Here is a 27,054-nt window from a genome sequence, read left to right as displayed (position 1 = left end):
CTTAAAGGCCTACCTGCCTGAAATTATTATTATTATTATTATTATTATTATTTGTGAAGTACTTTTTGTGTAGCTGAAAGAAGAGATGGTGATCATCTTGCCCTCATCTTTCTCTTTACGCCAAACTGTAGGGGATATATATATATATTTTTCCACTACACACTGTGTTGATGTGACTATCAAATTTTCCTGTTTCAAATGAATTTATAAGAAAAGTTAAAGGAGAAGGCCTTCAAACTATCTAACAACAGAATACAAGATATATAATATAAAAAATAAAAACATCATTTTTTTCTAATTTCTCACTGTATAAAACTTTTTTTTTTTTTAATTTTGAGAAAAAGTTACCAAGTTATCTGTGAGGGGAGATCAGCTTTACTATCAACTCAAATGAATGTGCTACTTAATAAATATTAAGTATATGCATAACAAAAGGATAAATCCAATGCCATCATAATAGAAAAAAAAATAATAACCAGGACATTTCAAACGTATGTAACTGAGAGAAATTGGCTTACACATACAATAGCCACTGGAAGTGAAAAAAAAAAAAAAAAGAAAGTTGAAAAGAAGTGTGCTCAATTTAATTACATTTTTGGGGAACAGAAAAGGTATTTTTTTTTAATGAGAGAAACAGAAGGTGTAATGGATTCATTATTATACTCTAGGTCTTATGGTACTGGTGAGCAGGGATATTTACTTTATTGAAGGTATTTCCCATCTTCAACCAAATAATATATTTTCATCATATTTCAGACTAAACTTTTAATGTTTTTATTTCTTTAAAGTAATTAAATGATTATCTTCTGTTTAGGGCAGATTATAGGAACAGTGTAAAATGCTGTTGATTTTAAAGGTAGACTCGATGCTTCCTGATTTCTCTAACTTGCTAAATCTAACAGAGCAGTGATAGTTTCTCCCAGTATGGTCTCCCAGTGGCTTCACTGACACACCAAACTAATGCTCTAAAGTTGTCCTGGAATTAATTTTTTTCACCCAGAAATTTGAATTTCCTTAGTTCAGTCTGGTCTGGTCCTCTCAAAACAAATTCAATTTTCTATACTGAGTGTAGCTCTTAGAAACAACCCAGAAAGGACTAGTTTTCTTTCAAAAGAAAAATAGTTGACAAGCCCTGATAAAGTGAACAATTAACTCCCTTAGTTGTATTCATATTAGTTAGGCATTGGACTGGGTTCCCAGGGAGGACGTGGAGTCACTGTCCCTGGGGATGTTTAAGGAAAGGTTGGATGTGGTGCTTAGGGACATGGTTTAGTGGGTGATATTGGTGGTAGGGGGATGATCAGACCAGATAATCTTGGAGGTCTTTTCCAACCTTAATGATTCCATGATTCTATGATCTTACAAGTATTGAGATAAATAAAGTTATTTCCTATCTAAGGCTTGTTAAACATCTTATGAAAGTGAATGGTGAAATTTGTACTTGTAAAGAACGGGACTAGTGAATGTTAGAAATATGTCACTTACCTCACTTCTCTTTAGTTTTCTTTAAATGTGAAGGTATAGATGTGTAAGGATTTTAGTGCAATTTCACGCCTGTTCTGATTAAAAACACTGTTTGTCTTCTCAGCACATTCACATGTTCTTACAGACTTAGAAAATGCAAGCTCTAAGACAAGCTGCAGCATTTCATGATGTCCTTTGGGACCAAATTTTCAATGTTCACGCTTTTGATTTTTTTTCTTCTAACATGAAAATCCCCATGGCTATATTTTAGTTAAGTTTTACGTTTAAAAACTTTGTTTCTGATACTAGATGGCTCTTTGAGCATCTACAGGACTTTTAAAATTAAACAAAAAAAAAAAAAAAAGAAGAAAAGACAATGAGACTTGCTAATGGCTACCAGCATTTCCTGTACTGAAAAAAAATATATTTTGCCTCAAAAAGAAAACCTCATTTTTTTTTCTCTCTTCCTTGTTCTAGAGATTGCTTAGAAATGTAGATGTAGAAGTGTTCGTTCTGCTATAATTTCTAGTCACTGCTTTTATGTTTCCTGTCATTCAGTAAAATAAACATTTTTCCCATGAGTAGCCAATTTTAGAATCAATGCCCCTATTGGAAAATCTAAAAAATATATTATAGATGAAGATGTAATAGATTTCACTTGATCTTATTTTTGTTTGTTTGTTTCTAATTTGGGGGGGGGGAGGGGTTCTAATTTGGGGGGGTTGGATGCTTTTTTGTTTTCTTCTCTGTTTATAGTGGAATAACCATAGCCAAAGTGAATTTAGTTGGGCAGGTATTTTATTATAGAGCAAACATATACCTCTATAACATCCCAAAGTTCTGGCTTCGTGAAATGAATCAATGAACCTACCTACTACCTCTGTAGAGTAGTCCAATTAGGTATTTAAAGGTGAGATTCAAATCAAACGTGGATCACAACAGACCAGTGAATGCTGTTAGCCACTAAGATGCTACTGTAGTCTTAAAAATACAGATTCTCTTGACAGAAGGAAGTACATGAAGTTTATATTCAAGACAGTTCTTGTCTGTGTTCACTTAGTTTCTTCTTAGTGCATTTTGTAAGTCAAAAGATTATTACAAACAGGCTGCTCTTACCAGGCAGAGCACCTTGGAGGCCTGTAAGCAGCCACACACTCAGGACTGTAGGGTATCTGCCAAGATACAGCCTACAACTTCTGCTGAATAAGATCTGACTTTGCAAAGACATTTAGTCTTCATTACACCTTGCTCAACACTATGTTCTACAATGTCTGCTATAAATCGCCCAGATAATAAAACTGAACAAAATTTACATGAAAAATCTAAATTCAAAACTCAGAATATATATAATTTCTCACTACTGCTGAGCTTGAGGTTTTGAATCCTCGCATAATTATTTTTTGTTCAATCATAAAGAATATATCAAATAATGGAAACATAATCTAAAATTAGTTGTTTTTCTACATAAATGCCAGCTTTGCCAATAACATTCAATGGAAACATCATACAAAGTTCAAAATTTTAAAGCTTCTCTTTCACATCCTTCCTTTACAGATTCTATACTTTCAATTTAGGCTTTTCCTTACTGCATTTAGTTTATCTCCTCTAAAGAGTCTTCAAAAATAGATGTGAAATGGAAGTGTTTTTTTTTCAAATTCATATAGCTTTCTATTTTTTAATTTTTATTTTGCTTTGTGCAAAACTTTTTTTGCTATACTATTTTGCTATAATTTTATAATATGCTATAGTATTTTGCTATACTTTTTCCTGATGAAAATTATTATTTTTTAAATATCAATCTTCTTTTGTTCTTTTATAAATTTTCATATAAAGTTGCTGAGAGACATGGGTCAAGTATCCATTTTTTAAGCTAGGAACAGTATCTCATAGATGCCAAAGGTTTATGAGGGTTCAAACTAAATTGAACAGCTTGAGTGAAATATTGATTGTATGTGTCCTCAAGAGGGCATCTACTCCAACCTCCTGCCTAAAGCAGGACAAATGCCAACACTAAATCAGATAATCTGTGGCTTTAACTAGTCCTGAAAACTCCCACAAATGGAGATTAAACAACAGTCTGGGTAAACTGTTCCAGTTCTGACCTGCTTTCGTAGTTTCCTGTAATGTAGCACCCGAATCTCCAAAACTGACTATTCTCTGCCACATTAAAATAAGTTTGGCTTCATCATCTTTGTAAATGTTCTTGAAGTAATTATGGTCTGCTATTAAAAGATTGCTTAGCTTCCTCTTTTTCAGACTAATTAAGCCAAGTTCCCTCAATTTTTCACTGTGGGTGCTCTAGGCGTACAGTTAACTCCTCCGATACCTTTGGAGTTTTTATCAATAACCCTTCTGAAATGGAAGACCAGATACTGGGCTTAATATTGCAGAGGCGGTCTCACCACCTAAGTAAAAATTTCACTTAATCTGCTGTCACCACTTCGTCTAATGTAGATGAGTATGTACTTTATTTTCTTCAGTATGAAAACACATTACTGATAAACAGTGCAGACATTTTTACCGGTCCTTGTTCATTTCATGAGTTTTCTGCTGGTGGTGGCCAGTAACGGTGGCCAACTGAATATGAAGCCATTGATTCCTATCCTTGAAGATCAGTTGCCAGGCCAATTTTCAGTCTACCTATTCAGTGCAGACTTCCTCCATTTCCAAAAGATAAAGCCGTGAGTGATAGTGTTAAAAGCTGTGCTGTGGCTGAGCACTATTGCATCTATCACTTTCCTCTGGCCTATGTAGCCAGTCATTTTGCCATAGAAGACAATCAAGTTGATCAACTATGATTCACCTTTGGTAATTCAGTGTAACTGCTCCTGATTGCCTGCTTTCCTAGAAAATACACTTTCCAGGGATTGAGATGAAGCTCCTAGCTTCTCCTTGCCTTTGTTAAAAATTCATGTCATGTTACCCTTTCTGCAGCCAACAAGAACTTGTTTTCATCACCATGAGTTTTCATAGATGGTATCAGTCTTGCATAGCATCAACCAGCTTTGTTAGCATCCTCTGGTGAAAACTATCTGGCCCTATGTTTTTGAATATATCCATCTTCTTTCACCTGACATTCTCCATTATTGTATGTCTCTCCTCTTTCCAAATTGTGACAGTGCTTCGGAAAAGGCAGTGAGGAAAAGGCAGATTACTTCTGCCATTTCCACATTATATTCCAACATCACAGGGTTTCCTCACCAATTTGTTAAAGGATCCACATGGTACATGAACTTCCTTTTGTGACTTATATACCAACAGAAGCTCATATGGTAGTGATCAGAAGATGAACTATATATGTTTGTTTTTTTCTCTAAGCATGCACTTCACTTATCATCCCTGTCAGTGTCAGCAATACTGGACTAGATCAACAAAGTTTGGCCCAGTATCGTTGATTTGTGTTCATAATTTCTGAATATAATTTCTAATTACATTTAATCCTCTTAGTTCATTGGCTGCATTTAGAGGCAGGTCTTTTTTTGGCCAGATAGGTATAATCTACTTTTGAAACTTGTTGAAGATTTTTCTGCTATTTTTGATATTTTTTCTTATTTTTGCAGTGCACATCTGTATTGTATATAATGATGAACAACTCCATAGCTTTATCACACTTCAGTTCTCTTCAGATTTACAAGCTTTACACACACTTTAAAGAGGTTTGGTCTGGCAAGCAATTTGGATCAAATGTAAGCCAGGGCATGAAACTGCCCTTGATTGTGCCCACTGTTTTTGGTTATTTGTTCTCTCTCTCTGTTATAGAGTACTAAGAAAGCTTTCTCTAAAACAATACCTGTATGCAGTTAAGGGGTAGACTAGCCAAGGGACAAGTCTCCAAAAAAGAGCTTGCACAATATTTATATTTATTTATTTATTTATTTTCCTCTCTCAATAATTTGTAGTTCTCTAACATTCCAGCAGGCTCCCACATGTCTTCATGCAATACTTCCAGACATGCAATAGACACATCAGATAGATACATAAGTTTCATCCTTCCAGGAATCCCTCTTTTGGTCTACAACAAATTCCTCAAATTATTTCAGATTCCTTTAAAAAACAAAACAAGTCTGTGATTCTGTGGAAAAACAAACCAACCAACCAACCAAACAAACAAAAAAACCACAACCCCCCACAAGTATCCAAAAAAAACCAACAACTGAAATGAATGCTATCTATGTCTTTAGATTTTTAAGTCACCACACCAGACCCTAGATCACACCGATGACCGTCTGTTCTTGAGACAGCTAAATCAAAGGAATGTAGATGTAAGCCTATCTACTTAATTTTGCCTTAGAAATAATAATTTCTTCATGGTAATCTGGATGTCCTTTTTTGAATCTGCATTGTATTTACCTCAGCTACTGAACCCTAGGGAGTGACACTATCCTTCTGTACTGTCAAACTCAAGTATCAGTCTTTTTTTTTAGAGAAAGATGGATTTTGAATTGAATTTTTGCATGCCAGGAATGAAAGCTATTGGACAAAAATATAATTTGCAGAAACAACAAGAAGGATCTCTTCTACCAGACAACTTTTAAGGGATTAATGTTTTGTTGTTGTTGTTTGTTTTTTCTTTTCAATATTTTGAAAGGGTGTATAGATAAATAATGCCAGAAAAACAATCATAAATGTTAATTTTGTCTAGATTTTTAATGCTTCCCTAGAGACCCATTTTCTTGGCTTCTTGGCATTTTCTTAACAAGCTTGTGGGGGGTTTTGTTTTTTTTTGTTTGCTTGGTTGGTTGCTTTTTTTTTTTTCCACAGAATCACAGAATTGTTTTTTTTTTAAAGGAATCTGAAATAATGTGTCGGCCTTTATGGATGCCATTTTTAGACTCCCGCAAGTCCAAAATAATTATACTAATTATACACTGAGAGTAAATTTACTGCAGGATTTTTTTTTTTTTTTGACTTTTCAGAAATGAAGTGTTTATTTGATTTTTAATATTCTCATCTTTTTAAGTTGATCTGCTATAGAAACCGGTCTCTGGCACTTCCATTTTCTTTCCTAGATCAGTGTTTTATCATCTGCCCATCTATCTGCCATTATTAGTTCTCACTCACATAACACACACATTACTGGTTTTGTAATTTTTCTGTTTTAAATGGGTTTATGTGTCTAGCATGCTTACAGTCATATACTATCAAGTATCAGTTTAATATCAAAACTGATTTGGACAAGTGAAGGGAACTGGGTAATGTGTTGTTTATATTTGGAGAGGGAATAAAAATACCTGTTAGGTTTGGAAAATCTTCATAATCATTTCAACTTGCTGGAATTTTTGACCTGGCTTGCTAGTTACAGTTCTGGTATCTTCAGTTCAATTTGTTCTGGAAATGTAATACATCCTGCTCAGTGTTTCTTTAAATCAGTCCACAGTTATTTAAAGACAATATATATACATATATTTTTTTTCCCCCCAGATGCTCCTTTTTCCATTATTAAAGGGGATGAGATTATTTCAACATGATTTTCCATAGATACCTTCTTGTGAAAATCTGAACTTGAGAAACTCATTTACATCTTCCCAATTTCTACTTTAAAAGACTTCTCACTATATAGAACCTGGAGTAGCTGAGTACAGTTCTTAACATTAGTAATAAGATCATCTTTCTGTATCATAATTTTGAAATTTTCTCCAGCTCTTGATCTGATTTGTGACTCTTTTTTCAGCCTTACCTTCCAACAGACTTTACATTATATTGACTTATATCCTTCTCATTTTTCGACTTTTACGTCTTTCTCAATTTTTTACTTCAACTCTTCTTTAACCTCTTCTTTCACAGCTTTATGTACTTTATCCTGATTCTTATACAAAGGAGTTTTTTTTTTTTTTTAATTTATAGAGCTGTAATCTGCTATCAATACTTCCATTTACCCATCTATGTCTCTGTAAATCCAAAGTGCTCCCCAAACTTCATCAGCACAAGAGATTGTGCAGGTCACCATTCCTTTTCAAACAGTAAGAAAACTATTCTAATTCCCTTAAATTTAATTCTTATTCATTTTGGTATCAATCTTCTTTAACTATTTTAATCAAAGACATATTTGAGTTGGTTGTCTAAGAAAAGTTAATCTCTGGAATGTGTGCTCAGTCTTTTTCACTTTTTGTCTAACTTTGTCCACTGAACTGAAACTGAAATGACTATTGCAGCACTAAAATGTTCATATACAAGAAAAGAAGAAACAAACAGTAACAACAGGGGTCTTCCTTTACAAGTCAGACTAATAAATTTTAGTATGTGCTTCAGCAAAAATGAATTCTCTACCTTGTGGTATCAAGCTAGATTTGAGTCTTCAGACCTCTTCCGCCCTCAAAGGCACCTTTGCAAAGGTGCCAGTTTCAGATTTATAAAACAACTTCAAACCATTTATTTAGGTAAATGAAGAATTGTGCCACCACAGAAGTAAGAGTTTAACAAAACAAGACTTTTCAAAATAGACAGCATGTCAAAGACTGGAAAATAGGATATTATCCATCAGTGGAGGGTGAGATGATTCCATGATTTATGAGAGGAAAGCTGCTATAACATAGACTAGAACATGTAATACTTTGGGAAACTACTCCATCTTGAAGCTTAAAGTATCTAGAAAGCTACATGTGTACTGTGGCAAGTCTTGTAAGCCATGTTTAGGTAGGAAATCATTTATCTAGGCAAATGCAGTTAGGATTCTAAGATCCTTGGATGGGGTATGCATTAGGAAAGTTTAAATAAAGACCTGTGTACTGGGTCTGGCTGGGATGTTAACTTTCCCTGCAGCAGCCCATACAGTGCTGCGCTCTGCACTTGTAGCTAGAACAGCAGTGGTATCACACCAGTGTTGTGTCTGCTGCTGAGCAGTGCTGGCACAGCATCAGGACTCTCTCTAAACCTCGTAGGGGGTGGGCAAAAGAGTGGGAAAGAAACATCAGCAGGGCAGCTGACCTAAACCAACCAAAGGGATATTCCATACCATATGATGTCACACTCAGCAATAAAAGGTGGAAAAAGGAAGAAGAGGGGAGGGGTAGGCTCTCATTGTGAAAATGTCTGTCCTCCTCCCGAACACCGGCTACGTGCATTGAGGCCCTGCGTCAAGGACGTGGTCAAGCATCACTCATTTTTGGAAGTAATTTCTTTCCTCTGCAGTTGCACATAGCCTTTACTTGTTTTGTTATTCCCTTTCCCCCTCCCTCTTCCCCTTTCCCTTTTTTCCCTTTAGTTGAATTGTTTAATTAATAATACTTGCTTAATCATATGTATTTTTTTCTCTTTAATTAAATTATCCTTATCTCAACCTGTGAGTTGTTCTTTCCTTTACTTCTTCCCCTCCTCATCTGAGGAGGGGGAGTGAGAGAGCAGTTGTGGTGTTCAGCTGCCCAGCACGGTAAAACAACCACAACCTGATGCTCAGATCTGTTAGCTAACATTCTATAAAATAATGTATTTTGAAGCAACAGTCATCATGTAATTCAAGTAGAATAAATCAGAATTGGAAAGCACACGCTGTGAGCATTATCTCAGAAAACTTGTTACTTCATGTAACACATAATGTAAATGCAAATTTAGGCAAACCTCTTTGAAATCAATGATTCTGTGATCTGATATTTTGATATGTTTGAATTAGAATGAAATGCCCTGCTAGTATTTGGTATTTGTCTTACAATAATTTCCATACGAACAAATTTGGAGGGAAGATTTTTTAAGGTAGTGTATCAAAATAAAATAATTCATTTTCTGCAGAAGTTATTGTATAAGTAATCTATCTTCTTCTGCTCAGTTATAGCAGAATTAATAGAGAAAAACAAAACTTGTGTAATTTTTAGGTATTCAGATTTCTAAATTAATTTTAAATCCTCCTATATAAATATATATACAAAGTCATTGGGAAATGATAAAAAAGTGCAGTGAAAAATACCATTAAAAATAGTTTACTTCTCTCTGCTGTGTGCTTAATAAGGACTGTACTTTTGTTAGTTTTCACAGAATATAAAAACGCCTATGTTTAGTTAGATTAAATGTGTTTGTTCTGTATTACCACACGCATGGAGTCACAGAATCATAGAATATTCTGAGTTAGAAGGGGCTCACAAGGATCATTGAGTCCATCTCCTGGCTCCACACAGGACCACCGAAAAATCAGGCCACATGTTTGAAAGCATTGTCCAAATGTTTCTTGAACTCTGGCAGGATCGGTGCCGTGACCACTTCCCTGGGGAACCTGTTCCAGTGCCCGACCACCCTCTGGGTGAAGAACCTTTTGCCAACATCCAGCTTGGACCTCCCCTGTTGCAGCTTCATGCCATTCCCTCAGGTCCAATATGAGGTCACCAGTGAGAAGAGATCAGCAACTGCTCCTCCCCATCATGAGGAAGCTGTAGACTACAGTGAGGTCATCCCTCAGTCTACTCCTCTCTGTGCTGGGCAAAACAAGTGACCTCAGCTTCTCCTCATATGTCTTTCCCTCTAGACCTTTCATCATCTTTGTAGCCTATCTCTGGACACTCTCCTATAATTTCATGTCCCTTTTGTACTGTGGTGCCCAAAACTGTACACAGTACTTGAGGTGAAGCTGCACCACTTCAGAGCAGAGGGGGACAACCACTTCTCTCGACCAGCTAGCAATGCTGTGCTTGATGCACCCCCAGGATATGCTTGGCCCTTTTGGCTGCCAGGGCACATTGTTTACTTCAATTTGCCATTGACCAGAACTCCCAGATCCCTTTCTGCGAGGCTGTTCATCGACCTCTTGTCCCCCAGTAGCTGTGCACAGACTAGGGTTACTACATTAGTTATGTAGTTTGTAATAGCTGTTACATGCAAAGTGTTAATATTAGGCCACCTAAAAATAAAGATAATTAAGGAAAATGAACTTTCTCATTTCCAGTTTTATGACATAGTGCTTTTGTAAGCCTTTTCTAAATAATTGTATTCTATTTCTTATTGTAAAATGTTAGTCTTCATTGTTTGCTTATGCAAGTGATTGTCTACACAGTTACTGTTGAATAGACTTTTTTCAGAATTTTTTCACTAATGTCTTTGGTTTTGTATTTTGTGTTTATCCCTTCTTATTGGAGAACCAAAGAAGGGTATTTCACAAATGTCATTCATTTTTGGCACAAGCAGGAGGTAACGCATCTGCAGATCTATGTCTTCCTCGTCAGGCTTACATACAAAATGGGATAAATAATACCACCAATGTTTAATTCAAATACATATTGATGATAATTTAGCAACTACTAAAATGGAACATGCTTTCTGAAGACCTGTGTGATGCTCTAAGTTATCACAGTCACGGGTTTTAGACATAATTTACAACTGTCACAGACAAGCTTTTAAAAACAGCAAGCTGAATATAAGATACTGATGCCAGAGAAAGGTTTCATACATTTGATATTTTCAACTGCAACCAGGAATTGAAATGATGATATTTAAGGACAAGAATTATCTCAATAATACATGCTTACATATTGAGTTTTTTAACTATTCTAAAGTGAAAAACAAACATACAAACCAACAACCCAGTCCTCCCCTCAGAAAATAGAAACAAAAACCAACCAACCCACCAAACAAGCAAAACAATTTCTGGGGAGCTTACTTCCTGTTCTGTGAAAAGTTTGCAACACCAAATGTCAGCTCCATATGGAGAAGTTCAAAATCTTTTGAAGCCTGCATTATCACTTCATAAACAATCACAGCTCAATACCTAGAAAGATATTTTTAGAATTCTTTTGTTTTCTTCTATTACCTTGAGAAACATGCCAGTTAAAGGAGCAAATGTACGTATTCGCCTTGTAACTTCCATTTTCTAGTAACTATTTCAGAATCTAGTAACTAATTCAGAATCTTGTTACTGGAAAGGGAAAACACACCACATACATGGAGCCAAGATTTTATTGTTAGCCTAACTACAATCTTAACCTACTAGTCAAAGTATGAAACTGTGACTATTTACAGTCAATTTAAACTATTTATGGTAATAGTAAATAGTTTAAATGTAATTTATTATTTACAGTAATGCATTCCTCATTCAAATTAATACCAGAAAGTCTTATTAATAATATAACATTTTTTAATACAATAAACTTTGTTAATAATCTAATTATTTTCTCTGGAGTTATACATCTTCCAATTTCCCCCTGGGTTCTAAAGTCAAAAGCACTGGTCTTCATCAAAAAGAAGAAGGGGTGAGAGACATTTTCAACAGGTCACCTGTATCCTGAGGCTTTCACCAGAAAGAATATAATATATACAGTCCTCAGTTATGTGGTTAAAGTTGCGGCTCATCTTCTTGTTGATTATCTTATCAATCTCTTTCTCCTGGGTTTCTAGCTTCAGTCAACATAAACTATTGCTGTATCATAGAATCATAGTATCATAGAATAGCCCAAGTTGAAAGGAATCTTCACAAGGATCATCAAGTCTGTTTCCTGACTCCAGTTTGTTACACAGTGCTCAACTTTGTCAGATCTTTACTATATGGAAGTCAGAAGTTATGTCAGAAAACAGTCACTTGGCCTCCAGACAAATGTTAAAACAAGGTGAACCATCTCTGGCCAAGGCAACCCTAGAGAAGGCTTTTGCTACTAAGAACAAAAGTTGTATTTAATGGGTTACATGCCTTGTTTTTCAAAATTTTTATATGTAAAATGATGCAAAAATTGATAACTATTAAAAATAGTTCTTTTTATGCCATTCCTTGATTTCAGCTTGGGAGCAACAGTACAATTCTCTTGTGATGAAGATTATGTGTTACAAGGCTCAAAAAGCATCACGTGTCAGAGGATAGCTGAAGTTTTTGCTGCATGGAGTGATCATAGACCTGTGTGCAAAGGTAAAGAGGAATTCTTATCCTTTAGTGATTTGTTTATTCCAGGTCTGTCTACTGCTTGATAGCCAAACCAATTAATATTTTTTAAATACCTGAAATTTTAATCTTAGTGTCCCCACTAATGAGAAAAATACCACCTATATACAGTTTTGTATAATATGAACATTGTCTGTATTTCCATGCGCTTTAATTTACTTTGGAACTTAAATAATGAAGTTCACTTCATAAAGAACTGGTAAGTATTAAGACTCCATATTTAGTTACAGTCTAATAAGAGATGGATTTCAAAGTTGCAATGATTCAGTGTACAATTAAAACATCTGTAACAATAAAGTTCATAAAGCATCTTCATTGCAGATTTACTAAGCAAATGAGAAAGATTTGAATCTAATATTGATAAGGACTGTAGAAGTAAGTCTACATCTGGTTTCAACCCTGACCAGTAGATAATGGGTAAAAAATACTGAAAAATGTAAAAGAATAAAAAGACAAAGTCGTTCTGCTGAATTTAACTGGTGTCTGAACACTATGGCAAGAAGTATGATGAATACCTGAATAAAGGAATAAAAATATCAATATACATTTTTATAAATATATATTAGCATATATAATGATAATGCTTGTGTGTACATATACATGTACATGTATTCATGGGTGTAAACACCTAGTATTGAAGAGTACAGTTTATTCACAAAGAATTCTTGGGCATGGGAAGCAAAAGGGACGCTTGTCTTTCAGGGCTTTAAAGCTTGAAGTTTCTAAGGGCTTTGAGTAGAAGTTTTCAAGAACATGTGAAATATAAATATGTCCAGGAGAGTAAATTTAGTCTCATCTAGAGCTGGGGTACTAGACTAAGTAGCTTTTCAAAGTTTTTCAAATCCTTACTTTCTGTGTTTCATAAATGAATGAACACATTCAAAACTAATTCCTGAAAAGCAAATCATCATTAAGCTCATATATAAGTGAGGCTGCATGACAGGATTTATTGTGTGATAACCATGACAAAATGACATTCTAAAAATTTTAGGCTTTCACATCCGAGGTAAATGGGAACATAAATGGTAATTATACCATAAAACTTATTGTCCTCTGTGTGTTATGTGTTTAATAATACAATCTAGTAATGACATTGAAAAGACACTTAAAAAAGAGAGCATATTGCAAATAGTATTTCATTTAACAATACCAAAATACAGTTACACACTGTCACTTCTTTCAAAAATAAATCTCTTCTAACATACAATGAAGTGTGATCAGCAGCAATTTGGTAAGACTGAGATGGATACATAGCTACTTGAAAGTTTAGAAACATAGTTCAGTAGCTTTTGGGGACTATGGCCTTCAAGCATAAATCGATGTTAAATATATTGCTTTTAACTTTTGTATAAGTTCTTAATTCTCTATAACAGCAGGTATTTATGTACATCCATATAAAGGGGTGAAAGTCTGCAGTCCATTTTTTTTTTTTTTTTTACTTCTTTACCTTCTGTAACTATCTTGAGAACTACACTGTACAACAATTTGCAAATCAGATTTGTGAACATGTAACTAATGCTAAAGTAAGCTTTAATACCAAACTAAAAAGAAAGAAAAAAAAATAATAACTTTGTTGGAAACTAGCAATTTCTGAAACACTTGTATCTATATGTGAAACTAAAGAGCACCTATCAAAGAAATATGTAAATCCATTATTCATAGATAGAACGCATAATTCATAACAAAAAGGACAGCAATTACTTCTTGATGCTCCTTCTGCAGACTTCAAAGCTAGCTGATTCCACCTTAAAAACAGAGAACCAATGGTAACAAAGTTATTAGGAATTGATATAACGCCATATGGTGAAAAAACAGATGGTATAGATATTATAGTTTGTCAAATATAAAGTTCTTTAGTGTGTCATTAATTGCTGATTTAACTACCCTTGGTTTGCTGTAATTTTGTTCTTTTAATTAACAACAGGTTTTAAGTAGATATACTAAAGTATAAACTTTTTTTTTTTTTCTAGACTAATAATTGTGTTCTTTAAGTTCCATGCACAGAGCATACTGTAAACATTTTGAAGGATTTTTTATTTAAGTAGAATTAATATTAAGTAGTAACATAAAGAAAGTACCTGTAAAACTATGTGTGCTTATTGAACTTGCATGTCTGTGCACAAACCATTTGGGCAAACTAATCAGTCATGCATAAATGTTATGTTATTCAAGAAATTAATATTGTCTTGAGAACTGATGCAGCTTTGCAGATAATGAAGGCACAGGTGGTATTAAAACTATATCTGTTATTCTTTAAAATGTCTCTTAAAGTGCTACTCTTTACAATGTTTTGTTTCCTATTTGAACAGTAAAGCTAGCACTTGTTTTCATTCACTTATATAAATTTTACTGTGCACACACCAAAAAACACACAGTAATGATACATTTTTCAAAAATGGCACATGAATATCAATTATTCAGTATATTAATATACTGTTCTAAACAGGAAGTTTCCAGTTCTATGAGATGCATTTGATTTGACAGCATAAATCCTCATAATTTGTTCTCACAGGGCATATGAGTGACGGAGTGTAACTGCCTGCCAAAAATGAAAGATTAACTCTCTTTAGGAGTTATCATATAATACCAGCTGCAACTGGCACAGTATCATGTTAATGAAAGTGAAAGCTGGAATGATTCTGCAGTATTACTGCAGAAGAAATACAACAAGACTTTGAGAAGGAAAATGGATGCATCACTTCTAAAATATAACCAAATATGCTTATTATCAACATCTTTTAGACCTTAAGACTAGTTTCCAGGACAATGCAACTCTTGAGTTCTGGCTGATTTCTGAACATTTTGATTTCTCAAAGTGACTATGAGAAACCTGTAAGATTATACTATGTGTGTGTGTATATATATATATATAGTATATATATATACACACACACTATATATATATACATAATGACTAGATATATACTATATATCCTGACTAGATTTAATTGCAGATGGATTACTTTCTGGTAATATGACAATGATTCTTTTGCTTTCACTTTTTATTTTAATGTATTTTATCATTTTCCTTTGCTATCACCTTAGCAAAGTAGTAGTCAGTAGGGTGGATGGACCTGGTTATGAAATATGGCAAAAAAAAAAAAAAAAAAAAAAAATTGCCCCACTGTGATTTACAGACAAAGCATTTGGAAAAGAAGTTAGAATTCAGAGCTGAAAGGAAAGTATGGCTTTGTGCTATAAGCAAGCAGATAAATTAATATAAACACAGCTGAAGAGTAACCGGTCACTTTCTGCATTTAGTGAAATATTAAAGGACTTTCATCCTCTCAGACACTTTTTTTTTTCCTTGAATTTTTGAAGATCATACAAACCTAAAGTTCTGCTGGGGTATTTTTAATTTGTCGCAAAATAATTCACCTTGTGCTCCAATTCATCAACCCACCGAGATGTCAACTAATAACTAAGGAATTATTTTTCTTGGATTAATTGCCTTTATAGTTTATCTACATTTCTTAAAATAGAATATGACATATTGGATGAGAATAAGGAAGCAGCCACAGAAACAAGACAGAATAACGTGATGAAAGTCGTTTCTTACTCTACCTATTCAGGTTACTTCTACCACAGATAGAATTCCTTTTTCCAAATAGGTTATCATCTCACATCAGAATTTTATCCTCTTGTACCATACTTTTACAAAAAGAGAAACTTTAATATGTACATCCTTGATGATGTTTTTGATCCAGTATTTTTCCTAAAAATGCCAGTCTAGGATAACTTGCAGTTTTATACTGTTAATGTATGTGAAGTGCAAGAACACTTTAAACATTCAGTCTCCAATAAAATTCATATATATGTATATTTTTATTCCTATTTACTGTGTTTCTGTAAAATATAAGATTATGTAAGATCATGTCTCATTTTAATGAGACACAAAATCACCTTGTCCTAGCCAAGACCAGTTGCATTCTATATCCTACTACCTCCAAAATAATTATAATAATGATTAAAAAAAAATAAAATAAAATAAAGAAAAAATAAAACCTCTCAGATAGTATTTTGTGTACAGACTCATAAACCTTTTTATACTCCATAAAAAAAAATAAATAATAAAAAAAAAAATTATGGACTGTTGTACTGAAGTATTCTAAAATTGTATAATGGGAGAGAGCAACAAGAACTAATAAAGACCTTTTTGTACAGATCATTGCTGGTAGACATGTCACTGCATTTTTTACGCTATAATGTCCCAGCCATTTCAATGAGTTTTTCACTATGACAGAAATTTGTTTTTCTATGATTTTTGCCAGGTATTCCTCAATCATTGTTAGCTAGTGATTCCTAACAATGATTAGGAAATGTGATATATCAGTATTCTGCAGAAATAAATAAATAAATAAATAAACCTCAGGAATGAAAACTTTTTTTTTTTTTCTACTTTATGGTTTGCTGTCACTCATACCTTCAGCAAATAAAATAATTCATAGAATCACAGAATCCTAGAATCATTAAGCTTGGAAAAGACCTTCAAGATTATCTGGTCCAACCTCACCTCCCACCACCAATATCACCCACTAAAACATGTCCCTAAGCACCACATCCAACCTTTCCTTAAACACCCCCAAGGACAGTGACTCCACCACCTCCCTGGGAATTCTATTGAGTGAAAATATTATACATGTGAGGTGCAAATAAATTTCACAGCATAGTGATTTCAAAGGGCAACAGAAAACAAAACAAAACAAAACAAAACAAAACAAAAACAAACATAAAACCACAACAAAACAGTACCCTTCCATCCTTCCTAAGAATGAGAGAATGATAAAAAATGTTCAAAAGATGACATGAGAATCTTTGAACAAGTATTTACTTCACACAGTATTACAGCTGAAGTGTGTTATTTGAAAGAAAGAAAAATTCTGCAGTTGTTAGTTATTTCCTGTCTCAACACAATATACATAGTTGTTATAACTTGACTACTTACATTGAGTTATCTGTAACTTCCTTCATGAGAGAAAGTTTTAACACTTCAGGATTGACACTCTACTTATTTATGCCATGTGATTCAGTATTCCCCTGCAGGGTAATACTTTGGAGCTAATTTGCAGCTAAGAGGATTACAAAGCCCACTTGCTTAGGCAGAGACAATTATCTGCTTTATGAAACTATCTGCTAGTTGATAAATCTCTTCCTCTCATTTACGTTTCAGGAAATGAAACAGATCTATTCACAGTTGGTCGATTAGCCTTTTTATTTTCATGCTTGCCGCTCCTGTTTTCTGCTTGCTTGTTTCTCAGCTTCTGTGAAGCATTTATGAATGCTGCCTTTCATAAGCCTGCTGGCAAGTCAGCAACAATTCTGCAACAAGTACAGTATTTTAAGAAAGCTCATGTAATCTGTAGAATGAAAAAGTGGTTTTGAAATAATTCTTTGTATTGGAGAAAACTAAAGGATTATTTATCATTCCATTTATCATTCACATTGTGATCACCCAATTAATAAGCAGGCTACAAAATACTTTGGATTAATAGTTGAACAAGAAACAAACAGTATTATGCATTTCAGTTGGGCTCTGGAAATTTTAGAACACTTTTTTTTCTTCATGTACCATTTTGGTCATTTCATTTCACTGACTAAAGACATTTTTGTAACAAAAAAGATTTTGTGAACTCCTTTGGTGGTATCTTTCATTTGATAGACAAAAGCATGGTGTAAACCTCACTTTGATTAATATGGATATATGATCAGAATGTATGTAATAAATATTACAGCTTGCCTTATAAATAGACTAGCAAGGGCAGCAGTGACAGTGGCATTGGCGAGATACTGAGATGAGTGCAAGGCTTGTGAGTTCACAGGGAGTGTCAGGGGGATTGTGGGCCCTGACACCCTCAGGCCATGTGTACTGTGTGAGCTGTGTGTGGGGAAGCATCAGCTGGCAGGTGAGTAGTCAGACAGCAGGTGACCAGTCAGGGCTGAGTGAGAGCTGAGCAATGCTGGCTGAGTGTGGACAGTTCAAACCACATGAAATCTCATAAAACCTACTCCTAGGGAGCACCAGCAACCATGGCTACAAACACAGGTTTCTGCCTGCTCTGTTCACCTTCTCTGCTCCCTAGAAGGTTTGGGCTGCAGCCCTTGCAGCATCCTTGACATAGAGCAATGTATTAAACACTACTGTCATGCAAGTGGCAGCCAGTAGGTGCAGACACAGCGACCACCTGGCAGAATGCTCTGCACTCTGCTTCTGTTCCTGTGGCATCCATGGCGAAGGACACCAAGGAGTGGAAGCTCCAATACAGCTGTCAGGTAATCACTGAGAAGATGCTCCCGCTGTACTGGGCAGAAGGAGCACCATTGCCGCCTATCCAGGTGGAGAGAGGACAGGGAATTCTCCACACTGTGCCCTTTCTGCCTGTTGGGCTTACCTCAGGGAAGGTAGGGAGCAATTCCAGTAGTCTGTCTCCATCTCCGATTCCCTGATACTCCTGAACCTACTCAAATCCTCCCTGAGTTGTGTCACTGAGCCTAGGAGTGCCCCACTGGGCACACTTCCCACAGGTGTGCTCACTATTGCCAACCTGTACTGGCGTAAGAGTAGGGCGCATCATATAGCCCCTGGAGCTCTGTCTCAGAAATTGCAGTGGATGCTGAGCTCAGAAAGCCTTCTGCTGGGTGAATACCATTGCTCCCTGGTTGAGCTGGCCAAGCTTCAGCACCCTCTGTTGATAAACTGCTGGTGCCGTGCCGATGGGATGACCATGCTCCTGGTGGTCATGTTCCCTGGGGGGCTGCCTTGGTATGTGTGTGGGGCGTGGCTGATCTTGGCTCTGCCCGAGCCTCTCTGGCCACTCTCACAAGGGCTGCTGACTCCTGGTGGCTCGCTCCAGCTTCCTCTATGCACGAACCCCCCCTGCATGCCACGATCTTCCACTCTGCAGAATGCATCTGCCCTTGAGCTGATCACCTTGGTGATGAGGTGGTTAATGAAGAACAGGTACATGCAACACTGACTGATGAACTGGCTCAAACGGTGGAGCTCGATGGGTTGCAGCGAATGGGACTACATCTGGCTGTTGGACAGTCACTAACGGTGATCCCAAGGGCTCAATTCTGGGGCTACTTCTGTTCAATATTTTAATCAATGATCTGGATGCAGGAGTGGAATGCAACCTCAGCAAGCTAAACTAGGAGGTGCTTTTGGCTCCATGGAGGGATAAGAGGCCTTGCAGAGGGATCTAGATATATTGAAGCACTGGGAAATCAGTGTCATGACATTCAACAAAGGTAAATGCTATGTGCTGCACCTGTGATGGAGTAATGCCAGACACAAGTACAGACGGAGAGCTACTGAGCAGCTCAGAAGAAAGGGATCTGGGTGTGCTGGGTATTGACATCGGACTCAACAGCAGTGTGCCTTGGCAGCCAAGAGGACAAACTGAATTGTAGAGTACATTTAACGGAATAGCCAGCCAGCTAGAGATGATTCTCTGGCAGTATTTAGCATTGGTGTGGCCTCACCACGAATACTGCATGCAGTTCTGGGCTCCACAATATAAAAAGGATGTTAAGATACTTGAACACATCCAGAGGAGGACAACAAAGCTGGTAAAAAGGCTGGAAGGTATCTCCTCAGAGTAATGACTGAGGACACTTATTTTGTCTAGTTTGGTGAAATGGAAGCTAAGTGGTAGCCTTATTGTTCTCTAAATGGAGAGGGAGATGCTGATCTCTTCTCCCTGGTAACCACTGATAGTATGCACAGGAATGGCACAAAGCTTTGCCAGGGGAGATTCAGACTAGATATTAGGAAAATTTTCTTTACGGTGAGAATGGTCAAATGCTGGAACAAGCTTGCTAGAGAGGTGGTTGATGCTGCACACCTTTCAGTGTTCAAGAGGCATTTGGACAATGCTCTCCAATGGAACTATTCTAATTTCTCATTATAATTTCTAAATTATTTCACTTACATTTAGTACATTTTTGAAAAATCCACCTTTGCCTCAGTTCTGCCTGAAATGTAGTAATGTAGCTGGACCTCTTAAATGTGGTGATGAGTAAGAATCTATGTATTTAAGTGTACACCCATACCCATATATGCAGATAGGCATCATAGATGAGTAGGTTTGGAGGTTGTCTTAACAGGTCAGCATCTATTTTCATATGACAACTATATGTATTCCCAGAAGATATTTGTCTAATATTCTTTATTTCCAAGAGAAGTTCTTTTAGATCCTACTTACGCACTCCAGTCTTTCATTAGTCTTTCAAGTAGAAGATTTATTACTAATTCAAAGTGAACCCTTGTGCTGTACTTAAACAACTTTTTTTTTTTTTTTTTTTTTTTCCAATAGGCTTTTCTCCATAGAGAGCAGGTTAATTAATTCTTCTTTTCCATGGCTTATTGTATACTGCAAGAATACCTTCTCTACCTTCTCATCTTTAAACTTACCAACATCAGTTCAGTCAGTCCTTTCTTATGGGTTACGTTTATATACTTCTAACCTTTTCCATCATTTTCCCAACTGGTCCATGTCTTCCTTAAAATACAGTTTCTAAGAATTCTCTATTTTAGAATGGGCTTTCCCAGCACTCAGTTGACAGGATGAATTTTTCAGATTTTCACACATTGCTCTAACTACCACTCTGGGTGTATCATACACTTTCACTTGTCTTTTCATAACAGTAGGATATTTTTACTTGGGTTACATTTCCATGTCACTGTAACCTCTATAAAGTGTTGCTTTCTAATGACTTGCTACTTATGCTGTATTTATTAATTGACTATGCCTGCTTTTGTCTTTTATCCTATACTTGTCTCTACTGAATTGTATCCTACTTCAATGTCATTTTTTCAGTTTCTCATTTTCAATTCCAATTGTGTTTGTTAATATCGTCACAGTCCCTCCCAGCTCTGTGTTAAACGGAGATTTAATAAGTATACTCTATTCTGCCATCCAAGGAGTTAATATTGAATGAAACCTTACCTAGGCAAACCTCTGTAAACCCCGTCTCAGTTATTCTTTCCTTTTGACAGTAAGAATCAGAGAAGTCTAGGTTGGAAAGGACCTCTGCAGATCATCTGATCTCCTGTTCTAAGCAGGGAGTTAAATTAGGTAATCCATGGTTGTCTCAAAACAAATCTAAACCAGATACAGTGAGGGAGATTCTACCACTTCGATCAGCAACCTATTCTTGTGTTCCTGTGTTCTTCAGGGAATTTCCCCTAATGAAACTTATGCTTGCTACCTCTTATTCTGTTTCCATGTGTCATCTTTTCCATAACTATGTTTAGTTACCAGAGGACTGTGATTAGATTCTGCCTTGAGTATTCTATCTCTAGGTTGAACAAACCCAGTTAATTCAATCATTCTTCATCTGTGAAGTTCTCCAGTGCTTAATCTTGGACCTTTTCCAATTTCTCAATCACTTTTAACCATAAATGGACAGTATTGTAGATGTGACCTAACAAGATTGAAAGATGTGACCTCTTTTTGCAGCCTTCTCCAACAGAAATTTCTTCAACAGCGAACTGTGTAAACATAGATGTTTTCTATCTTTTTTTTCCTATCCTTTTTCTGTCTTTTTTTCTTTGTCTTCTTCACAAGTAAAACATTTTCATCTTTTAAGCACTTTTTCTTTTTTTTATGTCTTCTACTTAAACATTAAAATCGTAGGTACAGATCACATGAACAAAGAGTCCTGCATTCTCTTTCAGCAACAAAACCAAAAACAATCAAATAAATTGTACTGCAGTACAGATACTTTTTTTTTTTTCTTAGACAAGGAGTGAAGGATAAAGTGTGTTTTTAAATCTTCACTGATAAGAGGTACTTCCTGATTACTTATGATTTTGAATTTGATAAATGAAACTGAAGTGCATATTATGTGGGAAAATTTATTAATTCAGAACTAGCATAAATGAAATACCATCAGCAAGCTAAACGTGCTACTGTTTATATTGGCAGTGAAATTAAACTCTTCAAGCATACTTTCATTTAAAATTGACTCACCAAAAATCACTATCTTCAAGAGCTTAAATATGGATGTGATTGTTGCCCTTGGATCTTCCTGCTGTTATGCACTACAGATATCTGAAGTTAAGGAAATCAACACCATACTGCTAAAGAATTTCAAATAAAAGCTTACATTCAAGCATCTTAAATATCATGCAGTGTCTTAAGTAATGGAGTACAATATGTAAAAATGTTCCCATTCTTAATTGGAGTGATAATAGATATAATAGCTACTTACAATGAAACTTCAGGAAGACTTCTCAAAATCTCCATATTTTGAATTTACTTTAAAGCAAAGTAAGCAAAGACTCATTACTGTTAGCTTCTGGTTTGTATACTGGGAGTAACTAGCTTAGACAGGAGCGGAGAAAAATATCTCAAACAAATCTGTCTGCTACTTCCTAAATATTGACAGAAATGACATAACTCACTGTAATGTTAGACAAACATAGATTTAAGTAATAGCTTAGAGAGGTGAAACATATACAGGATGTCCTAAATTAAAATATTTAAACATTATCATGATTTATCATCAGTTAAAGAATGTATTTTAAATGAGAATGTGTAAAATATAATTTGAAAGATTTTGTTATACATCTGTAAAAATATAGGCATAAAAATAAAAGCCCACAAATCAGTGAGAATGTATCTTCTGTACAAAAATGCTTGTAAAACTTTTAAAAATACGCCCAATTAAGTTTAATGGCTTCTGCAGCCAGACGGGAACACATATTTTACTAAACAATATGGATAGTGCTTACTATCTAGATGACTGATTTATATCTTCAACTTACCTTTGCAAAGCTTGGCAATAGGAAAAATGAGAATTGAGATAAAAATTTTTGCAAATGCTTGTAAATCTCAAGAGTATCATGTAAGAACTAGTTACTAACACAGTGCTAGTCTAATTTTTAAATTAATTGCTTAAGTCATACTTATTTTTTAATGTAGATAGAGGGTGTTAATGCTTTATAGGAGTCAAGCATGGCTAATGGGATTTTCTTTAGTCCTCTGAAGAAATGAGTGTGTTATAATTGCCATTTAAGGTATAGACAACTATGGCAGAGAGAGATTAAATGGAGATACAATATTTTATTTTATTTTATTTTATTTTATTTTATTTTATTTTTCAGAAATTAGAAAGCATGCCTGGTTCTGAGGGGGACATGACCGTTTCAAACAGATTGGTCTTTCCAAGTGTATACATACGGCAACACATGCAAGCGATGTTATGAGTTTGTAACCAAAATGAATTTTTTTGGACAAAGATTAAAATTGAATGGAAATAAGGCCACAGAAAATAACTGACTAGAATTCAGAAATTCAGAATTAGGAGACTGGATGTCCCATAAAGGGAAATTAATATATTCCACTCTTCAGGGAGACTTGATTCATGAGACACTGTCACTATAAAATCCAGTGCAAAAATGTAAAAAATGAATATTTAATTTTTTGCATGGTAAGTGTCAATATTTATTTTTCCCCAGCTCACAATTGACTCTTCGTTGTTGAGCTTCAAAATATTTTAATAAGCTATTTCAGAAAGTGCTTCTCATTATATTCTGTGCCCGGGTATGGCAACATTACATCTGTCTAAGTGGAAAGGAGGATACTTTCTCCTTGAAGGAAAGCTAAAATAATTAAAGACTTAAAGTAGTCTGGGCAAAATAGAAGTGATATATTGTAGGAATAATCTGGCTTTGGATAAGGGTTAGGATATATGCTTGATATTTAATTTATAATTTCTTTATATCTTTAGACATCATTTAAATAGAGACATAGAGACAAATAGAGACAAAAGATGGGTGACCTAATAATTAAAGCAAAAGCTTTGAATGAAAAATTCTGAGCTTGTAATTGAATTATTGTGTAACCTGGGCCATCATCAGATGTCTTGGTGTTTTCTACTGTCTGCTGCTGAGCTTCTAGAGGTTTTCTTTGAAGAGTAAGCAAGGATTAAGGATTTCAACCAAAATTTAGACCATCTGAATGTCCAGTCCATAATTTTTAAGTGGGGATATTCTTTCTGCAAAAGTTACGAGCCTTTTCACCTCACATAGGTATTGTGAAACTGAAATAATTAGTGTTTATAAATGATTTTTAAATCTTTAAGTAGAAGTCTTGCTAGATTTGAAAAACATGTTTTACTCAAATGTGGTACAGTTCTGTGACTTAACCAGAAATTAGTGATATATAAAATGTGCATTAACTGTCGCTCTTCATATATGCAACATAATATACTCTTGATTGCTCCGTCAGGCTTGTAAATGTATTAAAATCTTGTTTTCTGACTGTCATGTAACTTTTTAGGCCTAATGAGGTATGTTAAGATTTATCTGCATGTACAATCTCCCATGTGAAGATTCAGAACTTTCTTGTCATTATTATTTTAGTCCTACTTATTAATAGTTGTCATTTCCAGAACATCATTTGAAGATATATTATTTAAATGCTTACAGAAAATTGCAGGATTAGAATATATATTTTTTTCCATTCTTTGTAGATAGGATTAAAAAACAGCAAACAGTATCAGCTTCTGTATTATTACATTAAAAATATAAATATATTAATCTGGGGGAATAGATGTAATGAACTATTCTGTATATAGAATCCCAGAATCATAGAGTATCCCAAGTTGGAAGGGACCCACAAGGATCATCAAGTCCAACCTCTGGCTCTGCATGGGACCACCCAAAAATCAGACCATGTGTCTGAGCATGTTCTCTAAATGCTTCTTAACTCTGGCAGGCTTGGTGCTATGACCACTTCCATGGGGAGCTTGTTCCAGTGCCTGACCACCCACTCAACCTTTTTCCTAACACCCAGCCTGACCCTCCCCTGTCCCAGCTCCATGCCATTCCCTCAGGTCCTGTCACTGTTCAACAGAGAGGAGAGATCCGTGTTTGCCTCCCTGCTCCCCTCATGAGGAAGCCATAGGCCACCATGAGGCCTCCCCTCAGTCTCCTCTTTTGTAGGCTGAACAAACCAAGTGACCTCAGCCACTGCTGGTATGTTGTCCTTCACCATCTTTGTTCCTGTCCTTTGGACACTTTCCAGTAGTTTATGTCCTTACATTGTGGTGCCTGAAACTGAACACAGTGCTTGAGCTGAGGCCATACCAGCACGGAGTGGGACAACCCTGAAACAACTTGCAATGCTGTGCTTGAGGCACTCCAGGATAAGGTTGACCATTTTGGCTGCAAAGACCCACAGTTGACTCATATTCAGCTTGCCGTCAACATGGCAAATATCACGTAATCTCAAGTCCAAAAGAAGCGAGCACCTGTGATTACCACATTAAATTCTATTCTAATAATAGATGCCAAACATCCGAATAGATTTTCTTGCAAAGCTCCTGGGGTGTATACACTGCACTTTGGAGACCACTGGTTTAGTTCACCTTTTGAAACTTTTAGCAATACGTATACTGTGTCTACATCTGAAAGTGCATTTTCTACACTCCTAGAAAGTGTCCTTCACCATACGTGATGCTATTCTGAGCCAGGTCATCCGTGCTATTTAGCTTCATATTCTTACATACCTGACTAAAGTGACAAAGCTGGGGAGAAAAAACACAAATAGGCTTTGTTCATTATCCTTAGTCAGATCATTAAAATAAATCCTTTCCTTCTTTAATGACCACATTGAAAGATGTTCTGGGTAAGCTGTGACACATAGGTGGCTTGCTCAAAACCAATGTGGTTATAGCAACAAACAGATTTTCTCAGGACTCCTAGAGCACTGACAGCCCTTTTTACTGCACCCAGCCCCACCTGAGGCTTCCCCCTGCCCTGCCCAGGACCCCATTTCAGCCCCTGGAGCTGTTCTATTTTTCTGGCTACTTAGCCATTTACATGTATAAATATATATTGGTATTATATATTTATATACACCTACACATGCATACATAAATGTGATATATATATGAAAAGGTTGTTAATGAAAGGCTTTTTTATTTTTTTATTTTTTTTCTCTCCAAAGGAAGTTGATGGGAATTTTAGCCATGCTTTCAATTATACTGTTTTCACCTTGTCATTTTAAACTAGCATTCTCAAAGTTCTGTTCGTCTGTCTGATTTCCTCACATACTCTGTTTCTTTTATGTATTTTTTTTTCCTTGTATACTGTACAAGCTAGATCAGCAACAAACACAAAAACATTTATTTTAAATGCAACAATGAAAGGTCCTCTCATTCTGGAAAATTTCACTGAAGGGTTTTGTTTGTTTGTTTTTTCAATAGTAGGATTTGTTTACTGTTCCATACACTCTTAAAATACTACTTTTTTAAAAATTCTGCAATAGATTTTTATTAATCTGAAGTTGTTGATATACAACATGAGATATAACAGTGACAAATTTACTGTCTGAATAATTAAATTCATACAGTATCCAGAAATAATTTCAGAATAGCCATGGCTGTCAGTCATAAACAGAACTTTAAAAAGTCAACCAAAAAAAAAAAAAAAGTCAACCAAATAGTAATAGTTATAATAGAAATAATAATAATAAATCTTGGTTTTTGTTTTTCAAATTAAAATGCATAAGACAAAACTATTGAAATCCCTCCTTTTACTGTTTTAAAGTAAGGTATAGCCAAAACGTACTTATTACTTATCAAACATTGAGGTTTTTCACAACCTAGTTAAGTATACAAAAGCTGAGATTTTATTAAAAGAAGAGAAGAGAAAGGAAAGGAAAGGGAAGGGAAGGGAAGGGAAGGGAAGAGAAGAGAAGAGAAGAGAAGAGAAGAGAAGAGAAGAGAAGAGA

At 35.4% G+C, this 27,054-nt stretch overlaps 1 protein-coding gene across 1 annotated transcript in view; it reads left to right on the top strand.

Moving 5' to 3' along the window:
• CSMD3 (CUB and Sushi multiple domains 3) overlaps window positions 1-27,054 on the top strand; it is a 629,782-nt gene that overhangs the window by 263,238 nt on the left and 339,490 nt on the right. Inside the window, exon 10 of the mRNA XM_035317227.1 lies at window positions 12,153-12,277. Within this exon, the coding sequence (XP_035173118.1) occupies window positions 12,153-12,277 (125 nt within the window). The remainder of the gene's footprint in view (window positions 1-12,152; window positions 12,278-27,054) is intronic.

Source organism: Oxyura jamaicensis, chromosome 2 (genome assembly GCF_011077185.1).
Source record: "Oxyura jamaicensis isolate SHBP4307 breed ruddy duck chromosome 2, BPBGC_Ojam_1.0, whole genome shotgun sequence".
NCBI lineage: Eukaryota > Metazoa > Chordata > Aves > Anseriformes > Anatidae > Oxyura > Oxyura jamaicensis.
The sequence above is the reverse complement of the archived record's forward strand: the minus strand, read 5'-3'. Positions and strand labels throughout refer to the sequence as shown.